General features: G+C 40.0%; 4 protein-coding genes across 7 annotated transcripts; 2 read left to right on the forward strand and 2 right to left on the reverse strand.

The window, feature by feature from the left end:
- Positions 1-2,600: 2,600 nt before the first annotated feature.
- On the reverse strand, positions 2,601-12,036 carry LOC6582370 (xenotropic and polytropic retrovirus receptor 1). 2 transcript variants are annotated; one of them, XM_044010346.1, is made up of 7 exons: positions 12,013-12,036; positions 5,283-5,832; positions 4,588-5,226; positions 3,675-3,869; positions 3,304-3,473; positions 2,921-3,163; positions 2,601-2,834 (listed from the first exon to the last, which is right to left on the reverse strand). In XM_044010346.1, the coding sequence occupies exons 1-7, from the start codon at positions 12,019-12,021 to the stop codon at positions 2,682-2,684; spliced, it is 1,959 nt and encodes a 652-aa protein (XP_043866281.1). In that variant the 5' UTR covers positions 12,022-12,036; the 3' UTR covers positions 2,601-2,681. The 2 variants fall into 2 exon arrangements, with proteins under 2 accessions (XP_043866281.1, XP_002008073.1); XM_002008037.4 differs by lacking the exon at positions 12,013-12,036 and adding an exon at positions 6,988-7,398.
- LOC6582371 (motile sperm domain-containing protein 2) lies at positions 8,250-9,352 on the forward strand. The gene is made up of 4 exons (XM_032731303.2): positions 8,250-8,348; positions 8,409-8,517; positions 8,574-9,059; positions 9,126-9,352. The coding sequence occupies exons 2-4, from the start codon at positions 8,430-8,432 to the stop codon at positions 9,281-9,283; spliced, it is 732 nt and encodes a 243-aa protein (XP_032587194.1). The 5' UTR covers positions 8,250-8,348; positions 8,409-8,429; the 3' UTR covers positions 9,284-9,352.
- On the forward strand, positions 10,021-15,534 carry LOC6582372 (motile sperm domain-containing protein 2-like). 3 transcript variants are annotated; one of them, XM_032731911.2, is made up of 8 exons: positions 10,021-10,422; positions 10,873-11,358; positions 11,437-11,675; positions 12,435-12,515; positions 13,750-13,825; positions 14,067-14,170; positions 14,235-14,543; positions 14,635-15,534. In XM_032731911.2, the coding sequence occupies exons 1-8, from the start codon at positions 10,332-10,334 to the stop codon at positions 14,842-14,844; spliced, it is 1,596 nt and encodes a 531-aa protein (XP_032587802.1). In that variant the 5' UTR covers positions 10,021-10,331; the 3' UTR covers positions 14,845-15,534. The 3 variants fall into 3 exon arrangements, with proteins under 3 accessions (XP_032587802.1, XP_032587803.1, XP_032587804.1); XM_032731912.2 differs by lacking the exon at positions 12,435-12,515 and having other exon boundaries at positions 10,023-10,422; XM_032731913.2 differs by lacking the exons at positions 10,021-10,422; positions 10,873-11,358; positions 11,437-11,675; positions 12,435-12,515 and adding an exon at positions 13,302-13,394.
- A 275-nt stretch (positions 15,535-15,809) lies between these two features.
- Positions 15,810-17,932, reverse strand: LOC6582373 (regulator of chromosome condensation). The gene is made up of 3 exons (XM_002008040.4): positions 17,751-17,932; positions 16,891-17,604; positions 15,810-16,827 (listed from the first exon to the last, which is right to left on the reverse strand). Exons 2-3 carry the CDS (start codon positions 17,555-17,557, stop codon positions 16,034-16,036), a joined length of 1,461 nt encoding a protein of 486 aa, XP_002008076.1. The 5' UTR covers positions 17,558-17,604; positions 17,751-17,932; the 3' UTR covers positions 15,810-16,033.
- Positions 17,933-18,028: the final 96 nt, after the last annotated feature.

Below are 18,028 nucleotides of genomic sequence, written 5' to 3' on the forward strand. Positions count from 1 at the left end.
AAATTCCGCTTCAACGAGAACGAAAATTAAATACAAGTAATTTTATTTGGGGTATATTTACTTGAATTATAAACAATAGCACGAAAATTGGCGAAAATTAAATCAAAATATTTGGATTTACTTTGTATTTACTTGAATTATGAACAATATCATTTTAATTCCTACTATTAGGAAATCTAAATAACAAATTTTATGATTAGCTTAATTTGTTGTGTGTTTAATTGAATTACAAACAATATTATAATGAACTCAATTAGTTGACATCAACTGAATCATTAATACCACTAAATAAATTAATAATAAATCATTCACAAAAGGAAAACGTCTCATATAGATGAATATAAATAGGCATTTAATATATATTTTATATAAACAGTCGAGTTTATCTATGTGCATAATACTTGTTCGTGAAATATATACATATACATAATCATATTTATACTTGAATGTCATCAAATATTCTCAATGACTTCATTTATTGTTTTATTATAATTGAAGCTTGAGTAACTTTAATTTACCCACATATCTCATCTAATCAATACCCTCTTCAATAAACAAATACACCCCATTGCAATTGCTAACGAGCATTAAATAAAAATCGAGGCAGTGAAATGGAACGTGCTGAAATCCATCAATCAACATCAAATGAAAGCAACTGTGACCAGGCTGGAAGACAACACCTAAAATTGTCTTCAGCCCCTGAGCCTTGTCTCCTGGGTAAATACCAATACATTCACATTAAACATAAAGGCCTGCCGTTACGTTTATCAGCATTTAGTTTGCCTTTAAATTCTCTAATGCGTGTTAAGCTCTTTGAATGTAGATAGCAAATTTAGCGATTAGCCAATCTAAAAATAGATTTAATTCGAGGGGGGGAAATCGAGGTGGGCCCCCTGGCTTATCTATAGCACTGCACTGGACTTTGCATACGCAACCTTGTTCAATTTGCACAATAAATATTTCTGTTTCGAGCTGATTGCAATCAAATGTACAAATATAAACAGTAGATTGGCCAGAAAACACGAAAAATGTTTTTGCAAAAAAATAATAAATTATATTGAATACATTCAATGCACTCAAAATTTAATGGCAAAAAAAAAAAAGACAGATAAAATAATAGCATGTTTATCAGACAGAAGTAAATAAACATATAGAAGAAAAAACAATAAATTGAATAAAATACAAAATAATAATAAATAAATAAGCCGCGCAATTGATAATTTTTAATGAAGGTCTGCACCCGTATAAACAAATTCTTCTCGCTGCTGCCACACGCGTTTTCTCTACATCATCTACATATTTAATTGAGTATCACTGATTAAAAAATATATAAAATAAAAATAAAAACCAATCCCATTAAATAATGTTTAGATTTGTATTTGACCTTGAATTGAGAGCCGGTATCCAAAATCTAAAATTTAAATTGTATAAAATACACATAAATCTTAAATGCAAAATTTAGTGAATCTTGCTCTTAAGATGGAGGAGATTAAAGAGAGAAAGGAGACTAGCTATCGATGAGACATGACCTACAACAAAAATTGCAATTCGCTAGCCTCACCTCCTTCTGCCTATGGCATACATTTTAACAAAACCATTATACCATTATTTCCCATTTTTAATGGGTTCAGAGTGAGAAAGAAAAACATTTTGCCTTGTGGTTTCCTACAATAAATTTTTTTGTATTTTTGTATTTGTGTGTATATTTGTGTGTATATATACACACATTATATACAAATCATTAATAATATATACCTACCTACATATGTATATGATGAATGTGTATATATCTATGCATGCACATAAACGTGCATGTCTCATTTATGTATACATATATAAACATATGTACATACACATGCATGCATGTATCTATATTTGAACTAACAGATTTATGATTAGTCACGACTGGGCTCTCTGCATTATTCGATTATTATTTTAGCAAGGTTCACCTTTGCGTGTGTTTCTAAAAAAAAAAAAAAAAAAAAGCTTCTGCCAGCCGACGTTTTAATTAGGTTTGCGCATGTAAACCATTTTTCGAAAATATCTAAATATGCTTGCAATAAAATTAGATTGAAATACGAATGATAGCCGAATCTGAATCTGTGTATGGCATGGCAAATCCAATTTAAATAGGCTCAAATAATGATGTTGGCATAACAATAATAACAGGAACTCATTTGAACTGAATGAGAGGCGGATAATGCCCATGTGGGAAGTTAGAAGAAAGCAATTCTGACTGAGTTCTTCGGCAGATATGCTAGATCTTAATGATTAAAGCCAGTTGCTGGAATACTTGAATACCTTCAGCATGTCTGAGCAGTCGAGCACTCCTCACTCGCTTAATAGCTGGCAACAATTGTGGCTGTCCTGCTGTGCGAAGGCTAAAACTACAAAGTTGTTTAAAATGTGCACAAAATAATGTCGCATGAAACGTGACGTTGCTGCTGGCCACATTGTGTGGGTGCATCACACGATAAACTCATTGGCACGTCCTGCTCATCAGAGTGGTTGATTCACGTCATTTTCGTTGGAGATTCAATTGAATGTGGCTTACGTGCCGCTCCGCAGCCCCAGCTGGCCCATCGCACCCAAAGACCAACTTTTGTTGATGTTTTATTTCTTATACATTTACGTATACTTAATATTTGCGCACATTGAGTTGATAAGCCGCGAGCTGTGCACTATGCACACAGGTCCTCAACGGATTCGCCCTGCAGCAGCAATCTCTGCTGTTCATGTTTGTTCTTCTTGTTGCCAGATTTGCCGGCCGGGGCTTTGCCTCGCCTACGGTTGATAACGCCATCCGGGTCATCCATCATGCGCAAAATTGTGGTCTATTGTTGGCATAAACAAAAAGTATATATAAATAATATATGTATATAGATAAAACGTAGCCAGAGTGTGGGCTGGTTGCAGCTACCTGATCTGAGCAGTCCATGGGCGCCACTGATATATCGCGCACAGCTCGAAACTTGCCCACATTATTCAAGTGCTCGTTCTCCAGCCGGAAGTAGTTCCAGATGAAGCGCCTGAATACCTCCAGTGGACTTAGAATGGTCATCATGACATCGCCCTCAATATAGCCTGCCTGGATGAGGCTCATCGACAGCGTCCAGCTGAAGCGCAATATTAAATCCTCAATTATGCCAAAGTAATAGAACCACTGAAAGGAATTAGAGATGAGCCGAAACAGAGAGAGGAAGAGAGAGAGAGGGAAGGAGTTGAATGATTGTTTTACGTGCTGCTCGCTTGGCCAAATATTTATGGCGGCCATTAGCCCCTGCGAGCCGGACTCCAACTCACCGTAGATGAATAAACAATTTCCTCACGCAAAAATCGATTGTCGCCTGCCTTCGAATCGAACAGGCCCCAGTCCATTTTGATGTCCCACGTGTAGGCGTAGCACGAAGAGAACAATGCCGAGACTATCCAGCAGTAGAACCAAGGATTCTCCTTCGACAGCGGATACGTATCTGCGGGCATATGCATTACACTATTAGGCCAGTTGCGACATGCTCAAGTGACAAATAAAATGAACAGCCAATTTCTATAGCACTTGACCGCATGAAAATTAACGCTAATTGGCCAACAGATAAACAACATGCTCAGTTGTTGGCATTGGCATTGGCCTGTTGCCTTCGCCTTGGCCATCGGCGCCGCCTTCACTTACTTACCCGTTGTTGTGTGATATTTATGGGCGAAGATAACCGTAAAGAAGGACGTCGCATATTTGGCAGCATTCACCAGATGTGGAAAGAATTCCTTCGTATCCCGATAGCGTCGTATGCACTGGGCAAAGCGGAAGTAAGCCGGCAGAATGGAAACAATGGGATGCAGAATGGATACGTACTGCACACAGTGATTACTAGCTAAGAGGAACACGCAGCAGAACGAAGAAAGTTATTGATTCTAATGAAAACATAATTGACTAAGCTAAGGCCAATGGTATTCCACTTAATGTCTAGCCATGTCTGAGAAAATTTTTACTTTTAATATCATTTTCTGCGAATTAAAATGCAATTACAGGCGAATTTTACGAAATTCAGAAGAGCTTTTGCTTAAATATTTTGCTAACTTTTGAATAAAATTTCACGGAAATTTTACGTGAATTTTCTACTCATTGAACGTAGAAATTTAGGGCGAATGGGTTTTGGGTTAATTTATTCAAATTGAGGCACTATACATTTGCATTTGAATGCTTTTAATATACTTTAAAAACTTCATTAATACTGCTAATTTAGAGCCAAAGCTCAATAGAATAATTTCATATTCCATTCCATATCCCGCACTTTAAAGTATGTATTTACAATATATGTACATATATATGAAGAAATTATTAAACATTAAGTAGAATTTTAGCATTAGCTGCTGTCCACAGGGTATTTTCCAGTCGGTCTATAATTTCTTCTATTATCTTACTCAACTTTGAACGGCATATAGCAGCAGAAATTAATATTAATGAAATATATTTTTTCTTGTTGTACTTTGAGCAGAGTTATTTTGCATTATTTGGTTTAGACTTTCGATTCTTATGCTGATTAGCATAATTTATTTTGGAATATTTTTGAAGCCGACCCAATTACTCACCCTCGCCGGCTTTGTGCCATGTGGGATTCCGGCCGAAGAAGCACATAAGGAAGGGTATGTCCAGGAAGGCTGGCACTATGCTATTCAGCTGATCGGCCAGCCAAAAGTCCGCGAAATTGACGAAGCAAAACGGCGCCATGATGACTCTACCGAGCACACGCAGCGCCCAGTAGCGAGCCTCGTGGTGAAACGTCTTTGTGGGATTGAGCAGAAAGGCGACCATCAGGGTGTAGAGGAACAATGGAGCCGCATACTGTGGAATGCCCAGGGGCTCGCAGAATATATAGCAGAGCACGCTGCACGCCCAAATGACACCGAACACCGAGGCGATTTCCATGATGTTCTGCTCGGAGAGATGATTGCGTGGATCGAGCTCAAAGATGAGCACATGATTCACACCCGACGAGCGCCAGCCATAGACATTGACGCCCCACAGGAAGAGGCATTCCGTGATCAGAAAAGGCGCTCGGAACATGCGCAGCCCAACGCGCCAATTCTCACCAAAGCCATAGAACATGGCTGATATGACAACGGTAAAGAAGAGCACAACGAAGGCGCCCGAAAAGAGGCCCACCTTGAATGTGGTCCATGGACTCTGCTGCTCGCCGAGCGGCGGGACGCGCAGACGCTTCATGGCACCTGCAAAAGGTAATATTTTAATTATATATTGTATTATAATATTTTGCATTGCATACGCTGTCTATCGCCGCCTTCGATGTCTTGTGTGACCGCCTGCTCCGTCTCCTGTATTAATCTGTCGATGTCTTTGTTGGTATAGAAATGCGCCGCCTCCACATGGTCCGTGCGCCAACGAGCTCCGTAATCCACGCTGAGCAGTTTGTCGTGCTTCTTGAGTATCTTGCGGAAGCCCGTAAAATTGAGATTCTGATAGTTTTGCAGCAGTATCAGACCCAAATAGAATTCACTAAATGCCAACTTGAGATCCTGTATTTTGCGTGCGGGCACATTTTTCTTGCCCAGCGGTGTGCGCCGCTTCCAGGCCGGCTGCTTCTTCACATGGCCCATCTCCAGTGCCTCGGTCAGCTCGCTGCGCAGGTTGCCATATTTGCGTGTTGCCTCCGCCATCTTTTCCGAGTAGAACGTATTGATCTTGGCCAGCTCCTTGTCGCAGTAGTGGAAGAACTCCTCGTCGAACTTGGCGAAGTAGCGTGTGAGCATCTCGCGATCCACAAGTTCCGCGGAAGGAGCTTGTTCAATGGCGGCATACAACATGGCCTTCATTTCCTGCAACCAAAGGGAATAAGTCGATCAGGAAATCGATAACTTTTAAGCATGTATCGGTTCAAAAGGAACTAGTCACGAGCAGTGCTGCCAGCTTAGCGTATTTCAGGCTAGAGGTAGCCTATTTGAATGAATATATATATATATATATGTATATATTATTATAAATATTACTGTATATAAGCTTTTTATTTAACCATTTAACCCAATCGATCATATATATTCTTTGTTTGTATGTATGTCTGTACATCTATCGCTCTGTCTCTCACAGTCTATCTCTCCATCTGTCTCTCCGTCTGTCGGCCTAACAAGAGCAAGGGACGAAGAAGATTTACAGCCGATCATTTATATTCTCTATAAGTATGCAGTACATATATTTGAGTAAAGAGAGGCTAGAATGCTTGCAGCGTCAGAGAGCGCTACCATTGGTCGACTACAACGAGCTCTACCTGTCGTCGGGCTCAACATCTGAGCACGACTCAGTGTGTGAGTGATAGTCGCCCTATATAAAGGGCAGCAGCTACAGCATTTCTTCAGTCGCCCAGTCCTGGTGAAAGTCATGTGAAGTTAAGTAAACTGTGTGATCGTTCAGCTAAGCATTAAAGACTTGGAGGAAATATTTAGAGGAAATATTTAGAGGAAATATTAAGAGGAAATATTTAGAAGAAATATTTAGAAGAAATACTTAAAGAAAAGTCAGCAAATGAATCCATAGCTGTATGCACATATTGTGTGCCAAATTATTGGACTCGTATTTTATTATTGTCATAAAAAAATATCACTACAAATAATTTGTTAAATATATTTGCAAATTTTCTTCCATTTTTCATCTATTTCAATATTATTTTCTAGAATTGAGATGGATTTGCTGACTGTGTTCATTTACTTTTCCCATACACTGTTTTGCTTACACTCTCGTCTGTTTGTTTACGTTTGAGGAGACCACAACAAAACACCCGATGGAGGAGCGAGCAGAGCGCATGCGCCGTATACGCCGCACGCCAAAAGCTCTTTGGCATTTTTGACAGCTGGCCAGCCGTTTCTCACGTGACGTCACCGAGAAACTGACAGCTCGGAAAAGCACACGCTTGCATATATCTATGAGATACATATTTTTCTTCTCGATTTTCGCACACAGTTTGCGCGTTTTTCTTTTACCTCATAGTTAATATACTGTTTGCGCCATTCTGGCGTTATATGCGCCGACAAATGCTCGGCGAACTTCATGATTGGAACTGGATTTGGTTAACTCAGCTACTGCTGCTGCTGCTGCTGCTGCTGCACTGCATCCGCATTGGACCAAATGGCAGACGAGGCGACGACGGCGTTTCACGCGCACGTTTTCACGTAAACAACACAACTGGGCCAACGCCAGCGAAAGTTTTTCGACGATGGCCCAAATGCCATGCCAGCCACAGAGCTGTGGGCGGGGAGGCAAGCCACAAGGAGCTTTCAATATGTAAATTGTTATTGTCCTATTTGCCGACCAATGTCAACAAAGCAAATACAGAGCGCCCTTAGTTGATTAGCCAAATTGCGCGAAAAGTGGTAATAAAACAAATATGGAATTGGCAAGCATTGAATGCCCAAAAAATGTGTTGTAAGTGAAAGAAAGAGAACAAAATTCTACAAAAAGCAACTATATATTCTATATATAAATATTATATGTACATACATTAATTTTTATGTGCAAATGTTATTCGTTAAGCAGCTGGACAAATGTTCTCCAAACTAGCGAACATTAAAAATAAACAATATTGTAAGTTAGTAACGAATAAATGTGAAAAAGCGGAAAAGTATCAATACACTGCAAGAATTAAACTATAAAGAAAAACAAAAAAATAAATAAAAGAGAACAAAATATAAAATTTCAATTAAAAACAAAAATATTGATATTTTTTACAAATGACGGTTATTAATTTATTTTTGTGGAACAGCTGTATGAAAATATTTTTTAATCAGTTTCCAGTTTCTTACGTAACCATACATATCAATATTATATACAAGAATAAGAAATTTATATATACATATATAGGAATCGGGTCTAATAGTTGTTTCGCCTGTCTGCGGGTTTGTGTACGTTTGTTCCCATCTTATCGCAATTGTCGGCTCTGCCTGTTTATCACTCGTTCCCTCTCGTTCTCTCACTCTCTCTTTCTCTGTCAGACCCACTCTCTCTCTTTGTTTATCTCTTCTGTAATGTTTCTGTATTTAGATTGATTGAAGAACGGTTCTGTTGCGATTGCCTCCCGCATTGAGTTGTCCGCATAAATGATCTCACTGAGCTCGGCGCACACGATTGCTGAGAGAGGATTGCTTCAATTGAAACACCAATCGAGTATCTAGAGTTCGCTCAATCAGTCTCTCTCTCCCTCTCTATCTTTCACTTGCTCCAGTTGCAGCTGTTAGTCTTTGATTGGCATGCGCTCGGGCGAGTCATCAGTGAGTGTTGGAGAACGAGACTTTTATAGCTTATCAGTGATCGAGTACAGTAGCAAAGCGATAATTGTCCAGTTTTTGTGCGGTTGTGTATAAATACATGGTATACCAAAACCAATTAGCCATTTGCCCAATTTCAGCTGCAAGTTGCACTAGTCAGAATGCCCACAGGACCACAGCCCAGCGCAGAGCAAGTAAACGAGGTGAAGACTCGTTTTCTGGCTAAGCTAAAGTCCGAGCCGCCGGCAGGTAGGATGGGCTCAAAGCTAATCCGAATTGTGTTTAATATGTGTGTGCATTTGCAGTGCCCTTTCATGCCAGTGACTTGGCTCGTATCAATGATAACGATATCTGGATAACAGTGCTGCTGGAGGCCTATAAGCTGGACGTAGAGAAGACCATAACGCGTTTGTGGGAGAATTGCGAATGGCGTCAGAGTTACGGTACAAACAATATTACTGAGAAGGATGTGAATCAGGAGTATCTAAACGATGGCGAAATCTATGTGCACAATCAGGATCATGAGGGCAAGCCCTTGCTCATTGTGGACTTCTCCAAGCACTCGAAGAGCAAGAATCAGGACGATCTGATACGCCTGATTGTCTACTGGGTGGAGCGCATACAGCGCAAGGATTATCTACAGAAGATGACCCTCTTCATGGATATGACCAATGCGGGACTGAGCAATCTGGACTTGGACTTTATCAAGGCAATCATCAACCTGTTCGAGACCAAGTACCCCTACACGCCCAACTACATCATCGTGCACCAGCTGCCCTTCCTGCTCAACGGTGACTCAGACTTTTGCGACTATAGTTATAATTGAATTCTAATTTTCCATTTCTCATTTATTTTAGCGGCGTTCAAAGTGGTGAAAACTTTCATGCCAGCAGACGCTTTGGAAATACTGCGCGTGACCACCAAAAAGGACATTAAACAGTATGTGAATCAGGATAACTGCCTGAAGATCTGGGGCGGGAATGATGACTATAAGTTTAAATTTGAATCAGCCTAAACGCTAACTGTATATATGCTACATACTTAAAGCTATGCATCAATAATATATATTTTATTACCAGAATAACCAATTGGATTTGATATTTGATATATTTATATTCAAAAAATATTCCCGAAATACGACCATAATCTTATCAATAATGAACAGCTATAACAGATAATCCAGGCGAACGAAATATCAAATTTGATTTATAACCATTGAGGACTTGACAATAAATCACATAACTTCAGTAGGAATAAAGTGTGAATAAATTATTTAGTAAATATATTATTAACTAAATTATATAATCAAACAAAAAAGTATGTTTGTAAAAAAAAAAAAAAAAATGAATAAATCTAAATAATTTTTACAAAGTACAGATTTTCATTAAATTTTAAACTTAATAATAATGCAATAATATGCAAATAGAAGAAACTAGAATTTAGGAAAATGTAAAAATGAAAATTACTAATAATATAATATAATAAAATATATATATTAAATATGAAAAAACTATAAATAAATGAAAGAGAAATAAACGCACCTGCCGGGTATTTCATTAGTGTCATACTTATTTGAGTGCAACGATTTGAGCGCAAGCTTTCATTGATTTCGCACAGACGAGCTTTTCACTCAAAGCTAAACTCATTTAAATGCAGCCAGCATAGGGCGACGATCACGTTCTATTGCAGCAATGGCAGCAGTAGCAGAAGTAGCAGCAGCAGTGGCAGCAGAGCGCTGCCCTTTTGAAGGCGTTCCATTGGGTGTATTGGTGCTCCACATAGACGCGTACGCCATTCGATTACCAATTGGCGATCGACCGTTAGTTAGCCAGAGTCGGTTCGGCTAAAGTACTTGCATTCGTTGCTTGTCGCTTGTCGCTGGCGGCTGTTGTGTGGTGCTTGGAAATTATGGAAATTGAAATCTTATCGCTTTATCGTACTGAGAAAGTGGATTATCGATTAACAAACGAACGCGGTGAGCGATAAGCGCACAAACAACAAACTTAAAATAGTTCAATGTTTAGTTGCTGCTGACACTTGTCGCCAGCTATCGAGTGCTAACCATGGCTATTAAAGTCAAAGTCCCAACCACTGCGCAGATTGAGGAGCTGCGACAGCGCTTCAATACAAAATACGCCGAGGCGCCGCCTACAGGTGAGTTAATGAAATTACAAAGTGCAGCCAACTGGCCTGGGCTGGCCTTACCTGCCCTTGCCCGGCTCAGGGTCAACTAGTTCACTGAGATGTAAGCAACCCGGACTGGCTCGCTAGCCAAGTGCTATGTATATAGGTTTTATTGCTTCTATACATATTTACAGCATATTTTAAATGAGTCAGATTGAAGGAGTCGTATATCGCCGTCTATGGAAAATTATTCACCGTCATTAAAATAATATTGCGATTTTTCCGTTATTTACCTTATAAATACGACGCGTCGCGACAGTCGGCTGTAAATAAAAGATATATGTATACATATAAGAATTGTCAACCTTCAGTTGATCTTCAGAAATTACTACTGATCTTTTGAGGAAGGGCCACAGTTCAATGGAAAACAACTTTAAATATTTTCCACTTCATTAACTGTTGCTTTTTTTTTGCTCTTAGTCCCCTTTCATCCCGTCGACCTCGATCGCATACGGAACGACCATGTTTGGTTGCAACGTTTTCTGGAAATGTACGATCTGGATATGGAGACATCCTTTACGAAGCTCTGGGATACGTGCATTTGGCGTCAGTCCTACGGCGCAAACGATTTGACTGAAGACAAGCTCAATCAACAGTATCTGAATGAGGGATCTGTGTTCGTGCATAGCCACGATGTAGACGGGAAGCCGTTGCTCATATTTCGCGTCAAGTTGCATAGCAAAACCAAGAATGTGGATGAATTGATACGCATTGTGGTCTACTGGGTTGAGCGAAAGCAGCGCGAGACTCATATGACCCAGCTGAGCATATTCTTTGACATGGCCGGCACAGGCTTGGCCACCATGGATCTGGACTTTGTCAAGCGTATTGTGGAGACATTCAAGCTCTACTATCCCAATTCGCTTAATTACATATTGGTCTTCGAGCTGGCTTGGGTGTTGAATGGTAAAAATAACTTTTTTTTTATTACACTTTGAACTTTCGAAATGAGCTTTTCTCTTCTTCTTTTTTACCTATGTTTAGCCGCATTCAAGGTCATTAAGACACTGTTGCCACCCAAAGCGGTTGAGATATTGAAAATGATATCAAAGAAGGACGTCACTCAGTATGTGCCCAAGGACAATTGTCTGGTCAGTTGGGGAGGCAGCGACAGCTACGAGTTTCAATTTGTCCCAGAGCCCAAGCGTGCGCTAGCCAAGCCGAAAGCTGCCAATGCCGGTGACGACGACCAGCCCCATGATGAAATGGGTTTGGATAAGAAGGTAGGTGACCCACGAAATCCCCTGGCCCAAGAGCCGAAAGTTAAATTGTTTTTAGGTGTGTTTAGTCTGTAGCTGGACAGTCCAGGAAGTTTGTCTGTTAATTGAATTTCCTGACCAGCTGAACACGCGAGTTGGTCTCTTAATTGATTTACATTAAAAGCTTGATATTGATTCAGGGTGCGCAACGGATTGCGTGTCCTGCGTTGGCCATTCTATTTGCTATTAATAGAAATTCCATAGACGCATAGCAAAAGTTTCGCTTTCGTTTGGCCGCAGTGGTCAGCGAAGTGTTGTGAGGCGTTGACCTGTGAAAAGAAAAAATAAATAGAACACTCACGGCATACATGTTGATTAATTCCCAGCGCGCAGCATTAGGCAAATTATTTATTCTCATTCTCATTTTCACTTTATTCGGCTATTGTTCGCCCGCCCGCATACTCATCGCTGACTCGTAAATTCAATTAACACGAATTGCAATTTGCAGTGCTACGGCTGCAATCGGCTAGTCAGACGAACAGCTGTTTGTTCGCAGAGGCTGATCGCAGTGCGTGAGCTTTTTGAAAGGCAGCGAGCTTTTGTGTTTAGTCTTTTGTGCGTTTTTGTGTTGTTGGTTTTAGTTGTGTGTCCACGTTTGTCGCGGTATGTTGGCGCGACGTCATCGGTTGCCCGAAATATAATTGCATTAACTTAATATCTGCCACTGATATTTCCGCATTAAGCTTTCTGTATATACATAACGAAGCTACAATACATTTACAGAACGTTGAAAAGAAAGCAAAAGAAATCAGAAGACAACAGACAACACCGTTCATATATTATTCTTCCGCAAACATGCCTAAGGTAGGTGGCTTCGACCAATATGGAAGTGTATGTGCGTGCGTGTGTGCATGTATTGGCGTATTGGTGATCATAGGTGTGCTGTTAATGCCAAACAAAGCACAGAAACGACAACAAATGGAAGTGTATAAAACGAAAACGAATTCTAATTGTTATTCCAAATGAGTAGATTTTAATTTAACCTTGCGTAGCTTCTTCACGCATTTCTGTCTGTCTACAAATCTATTGTTAAATCCATAATTGCACATTTGTTTTTAAAATTGTCTAGATTCTATTCATTTTCCCAGATGCTGTGCGTAATCTATTGCTCATTGCTACGTCACTTTGTGTATTTCGCCGTAAATATCGATACAAAATAGTTTTATAGTTGCTTCACTCTTTCACTTTCTGAGATTTTCTAACTATATTTTCTGACTATATATACAAGGCTAAGGCTATTTCTTTAAAATATATTTATGTTTTTAAGAGTTAGGGAGGATATGCTTCCATATTCACCAATGTAAGTGTATGTGAATTAATTTATAGCATCTTAATTATTTAATATTTGATGTTATTCAGAAAAGTAAATAGGCATGTGATTGAGATTGCATTATATTTGAGAGCTACCAGTAACCATAGAATGTGTTCTATGGTTAGTGGAGCTACTGCAACAAGTTCTCCATTTTTACAATAACGATTCGCAGCTATTTTTAAATATATATTTATATCGATATGTGTTTATATCGCAACGTTTAAATTCCTGCGATAATCACTGTAAATAACAGCAGCTTAACATAACATGCATCTCAATTTGCAGTAGATAAACATTTAAGTTGCATATAAAACTATCTTGTATCTGAGATTAAATTTCACTGTCTCAAAGTGTCGGCTATAACAACTAAGGTATTCTTATGACTTCCACATACAAAGTTATGGAAAACAAAATAAATAAGTCAGTTGAATAAACTCTGGCTTCTCCAGAAGAGAAAAACAGCATATATAAATGCAGTTATGAAGCCCCGTTATCCGGCAAATATTAGGTGCATAAGTTGTCTCAAAGTAAATTAGACCAATTCGCAAAACGGCCTTCCATTGTGTTGTCAAGTGAGGCCCTGAAGTGTTAGAATGGGCACTCGTGAAAATAGCAAAGCTCAGCATGAATCGATTGATGATAATTTTCATGCCATGAGCATGGGCTGACCAAAGGCATCTCAATTTCAATTAATTTCCATTGTCTGTGTGTCGTTCTCTTTGGCAGGTTACCTTCTCCAATAGCGTTCGTATGGCGCCTCACGATTCAAGCAACGGCAAGCTTCACACGCCATCGGATTTGGGTAAGCATTTCGCTTTGTATATGAATACTTAAGTATATAAATGCTTTATGTATGTGAGCAGATTTATCATTTATACAACGTTGACAAAACACAAACATTGACTTCACAATCAGTTATATCACCTAATGTAAATTTATTATTTAGTTTGAGCAAAAGTTTGGAAAAAAAATTTTATAGTTTGATTAAGACCACGTACAATTTATTTCCCCATCTACATACACATATTGTATCTGCTGTCCAGTTATGCTGCAATTGGAGCCCAAGGAATTTGTAAATATTTGCAAAGATAATGGGGAGGCGAAGGTGTCGCTGAGAAACATTTGCAATAAACCGGTGGTCTATAAGGTGACTTAAGATTAATACATTTTGAAATATGATAATAATGATGAGCATTATATATCCCTTTTAGATACAAACAACATCACCAGAAAAGTTTCGCGTGCGTCCCCGTTGCGGTATAATACCCCAAAATGAATCAACCGAAGTGCACATTTGGCTTAAATCTGATCAGATCCTGAGCAGCGATGGAAAAGACAAATTCCTTGTTATGGCAACTTGCACTTCAGATTCCGAATGCGGCTCACAAGCTGTTGCAGATATGTGGAGAGCGAAATCTTCAACAGATCCAGATGTGGAAACCTTCCGTCTCGTATGTCGTATGGACGAGAAATCCGAATGTGCAAAAACCACAAACATGAAGAGCGATAGCAGTAGTAGTGTATGTTCATATATATATTTTGTATTATTTTTGAGGTTTTTATACCTTTTATTATTCTACATACATATATCGCTTTTCTGGTTTATTACAGGAATTTGGTGCAGACAAATTTCAGGAGCAAGCCCAAAAAATGGAAGCTCAATTGAATTTTACAAAACATTTACAATATGCCACATTGGCTCTATTGTTGTTGCTATTTATTGGGTTCGGTTTTCTTATGTATGAGCAGATGATAAAACACTCGCCAGCTGGCGGAAGTTGCCGTAAAGCCCCAGCATACACGTGTCCCAAACGCAAATAATATTTACTGTCTCAATGCAATCTGACCTTGAGAGACGATGCCACTGCCAGCCACGACCAACCAAATCAGAACAACAACAACAAAAACAAAAACATTAATAATAATATTAACAAAATTAACAATGACTATAATCTGCATAAGGATAGCTGCATTTGTGACCTAAGCCTCGGTTTGGACTACACAGATGATGACATCCATTGCTTGGAGACGTTACTCTTGGCTCATCTGCAATTGTCGGTGCGAAATAGTCAAGGCATTGGCAGTCAAATGGGCGGCGGTGTCGCTAATGGCGGTCATCTTCTTGGTCTTATTGCATTCGCACGCAAAATAGCGCGTGTGATCCTGTCGCTTTCCGTGCTTTGCTGTATTCTATTCTTAAGCTTCTATTTGGGCTGCAATTATGATGGCCAAAATGACGACAGTGGTGCTCCAAGTCATTCAACAACCGCAATAGAAGCAACAACAGCTCTGTCGATGGATGCGACCACAGCGATCAACTATGCATCGACACCCGGCAGTGACCCAGCCGATTCATATTTTATGTAGTTGGCAAATATCTATATCTATATATATATAAATATATATATACGGAAGACAAAAATTATATGTATATGTATATATGTTACACTGATATATTTTGTATATGGAAATATTTATACGAAAACAATTGATGGATATGGCCAACCTAAATGTGTATTGTATTTGAAAGATTCAGCGAATAGACAGCTTCTCTACCAATTTGCATTCACAATCATATACATAAATACAAACATATATATGCATTCATTGCTATATATTTAACTACTTTGAGGGTCGTAGGGTCTAGTATCAAATGAAATTTATCTTTAGTAGCCGCTTGTGAAACAATGATTATCTAGTTCTTGATGATGTATGATGTATGTATTGATATATGTAAATTATAATGTAATTACTATTATTATGATATAAATTAAAACACAAGTTGATTAGTTTGTAAATAAATGTTTTAGTTCGGTTTGTTTCACTTTTTGCAATAGCTTTTTGTGCTATTTTGCGAATACATATATAAATTTACTATATTTAAAAAACAAAATCAGTTACAACATTTTATTCAGTTGGCTTAATTAATAAGTGTTTATAGGCTGCGCATCATAGTAATGCGACTTTTGAAGAACAAAACAATTGGAAACATTTAACTAACGTTTCTCCATTAATCCTTCTTGCGTCCGCGTTTGGATGATGTCTTTTTGCCAGTCTTACTGTCATCGCCCTTTGGCGGAACTGTCTCGGTTTTCAAATCCACCGTCTCCTTCTCCTTCTCCTTAATTTCCGTTTCTGTCGATTCCTTGGCCGCTTCGACGGCAGCTGCCTTCGGCTTCTTGCTGGCTGGCACATTCTCCTTTTGCTTCTCCGTCTCGTCCGACTCGACCAAAAACACACTATGCTGCCCACCGCCGGCTGCCAATAGCATCCGCTTGTTCTGTGTATTCTTGCTGACGACAGGAACTGGCACCAGCTCATCGTCGCCATCTCCCACACCCAACTGATTATTGGAGCCCATGCCCCAGGAATATAGTTTACCATCATTGGTTATGGCATAGGAACAAGCTTCGCCGCAGCCAACAAATATGGTCTTCCCACTGATCTCTTTAATGGGCATTAGCTCGGACACCACTTCCTTAACGTCGCCAATACCCAAGCGTCCATAGTCTGGACGCCCAATGGCGAAGCAGCGCATTGAATTGTCCAGCACCAGGGTATGATGCTGCCCGCCCGCAATCTGCTTGATGTCCTTTAAATTGGTTTTAATGGGTATCAAAACACGCTCGGCCTCCTTTGCGTGCGCCAGCTGCTTGTAGTTGTTCAAGCCCACGGCCCAGATCACCCCCGTTTGGGATTCACGCAAAAATGTGCAATAATTTGTGGCCCAAATGGCTTCAAAGGGCTTGGCGCGCTTGATAATTAGCTGATCCGGCCGTAATAAGTCGCGTTTACCCCTACGACCTACGGAAATAAAGTCATAATATAGTAAAAATGGCACGCGTCACATTGAAGCTCTGTACTCACCCTCGCCTCCAACTGAACGCTCAGAAATGCGTCCCAGTTGCCCTTGCTCAGCACAGCCCACGGTGAAGACCTTGCCCGACGTGGTGAGTATAACTAAATGATCGGCGCCAGAGGCAATGCTGCAGCATATCATGCCATCGAGCAGATTAATGGGCGTGCGCTTGTTGCCATCAATTGTTAGGCCCATGTTGCCGTGCGAGTCTCGGAACGAGCCCCAGGCAAAGACGCGTCCATCCTCCAGAAGGCAAGCCGAATGCGAATCGCCCGCCGAAATGCGAAGGGCTTTGCCGGGCAAATTGACGAGTGCTGGCAGCGATTCACTGCCCTCTTCGCTGGTGTCGCGGCCAAGCGCACCCTCGTCATTGCAGCCAAACGAGTAGATATCGCCCGACTTTGTTAACACCAAGCAGTGCATGCCGCCGGCACAGATATCCACAGGATTCGGTATGTTCTCAACGATGGCCGGACGCTTGCGTTCCAGTACATCCTCTCCAAGACCCAGTTGACCGGTATCGCCAGTGCCACAGACTAACACATTGCCAACTATCTGACGACGCTCCGGCAAGTCCAGATGGAAAACCAATCGCGCTCTTTTTGCTCTTGTGGGCTGCACCGCCTTATCTTCCTCGGAGTTATTGTTGTTTGCGAGTATCTTGCGTCGTGGCATCTTTGTTATGGGTTCACTGATCAATTTCACAATTTTATTTTATAAAACTAAAAAAAACATATAACATGAATCTATAAATGTAAATATAAATGTATGTGTGTAGGTATATCTAAATATGTGTGTGTGCAAGCTACTTGTGTATGTAAGGTTAGGTATAGCGCCAAAATATTATCGATGCGTGTGGTATACTCACAATGGAATTTATGTGTTGCGAACTCTTGGCTTGGGTGGTGCGACCGATTGCTACAGTGGTTTTTGGGCGAGTGAAAAACCAAATAGCCAAAATCTTTGGTGGTTGTAGCATAAAGACAAAATCTACCTAATCCAGCATAAAATGCGCGGGAAGGCGGCTAACACAGACTGCGGCAGCTGCATAATATAAAGTTGCATTTCGCTGCTATCGCGCATAATCGATAGACGTCGGTTAACTATCGTTTATAATGTATCGATGTTTCAAACCATGGCGCCACT

Source organism: Drosophila mojavensis, unplaced genomic scaffold (assembly GCF_018153725.1).
Source record: "Drosophila mojavensis isolate 15081-1352.22 unplaced genomic scaffold, ASM1815372v1 contig_74, whole genome shotgun sequence".
Taxonomy (NCBI): domain Eukaryota; kingdom Metazoa; phylum Arthropoda; class Insecta; order Diptera; family Drosophilidae; genus Drosophila; species Drosophila mojavensis.

What these genes read in the sequence shown, in the direction of transcription:
- LOC6582370 (XM_002008037.4), bottom strand. Translation starts at nt 7,056, where the DNA reads ATGAAGTTCGCCGAGCATTTGTCGGCGCATATAACGCCAGAATGGCGC. An exon ending in ATGGCACAAAGCCGGCGAGG is followed by an intron (nt 3,870 to 4,587) that starts GTGAGTAATTGG and finishes TGTTCCTCTTAG; the next exon opens with CTAGTAATCACTGTGTGCAG. An exon ending in AAATTGTTTATTCATCTACG is followed by an intron (nt 3,164 to 3,303) that starts GTGAGTTGGAGT and finishes AATTCCTTTCAG; the next exon opens with TGGTTCTATTACTTTGGCAT.
- LOC6582371 (XM_032731303.2), top strand. Translation starts at nt 8,430, where the DNA reads ATGCCCACAGGACCACAGCCCAGCGCAGAGCAAGTAAACGAGGTGAAG. An exon ending in AAAGTCCGAGCCGCCGGCAG is followed by an intron (nt 8,518 to 8,573) that starts GTAGGATGGGCT and finishes GTGCATTTGCAG; the next exon opens with TGCCCTTTCATGCCAGTGAC. An exon ending in GCTGCCCTTCCTGCTCAACG is followed by an intron (nt 9,060 to 9,125) that starts GTGACTCAGACT and finishes CATTTATTTTAG; the next exon opens with CGGCGTTCAAAGTGGTGAAA.
- LOC6582372 (XM_032731911.2), top strand. Translation starts at nt 10,332, where the DNA reads ATGGCTATTAAAGTCAAAGTCCCAACCACTGCGCAGATTGAGGAGCTG. An exon ending in AAATGGGTTTGGATAAGAAG is followed by an intron (nt 11,676 to 12,434) that starts GTAGGTGACCCA and finishes ATACATTTACAG; the next exon opens with AACGTTGAAAAGAAAGCAAA. An exon ending in TCACACGCCATCGGATTTGG is followed by an intron (nt 13,826 to 14,066) that starts GTAAGCATTTCG and finishes TCTGCTGTCCAG; the next exon opens with TTATGCTGCAATTGGAGCCC.
- LOC6582373 (XM_002008040.4), bottom strand. Translation starts at nt 17,557, where the DNA reads ATGCCACGACGCAAGATACTCGCAAACAACAATAACTCCGAGGAAGAT. An exon ending in GCGTTCAGTTGGAGGCGAGG is followed by an intron (nt 16,828 to 16,890) that starts GTGAGTACAGAG and finishes TTATTTCCGTAG; the next exon opens with GTCGTAGGGGTAAACGCGAC.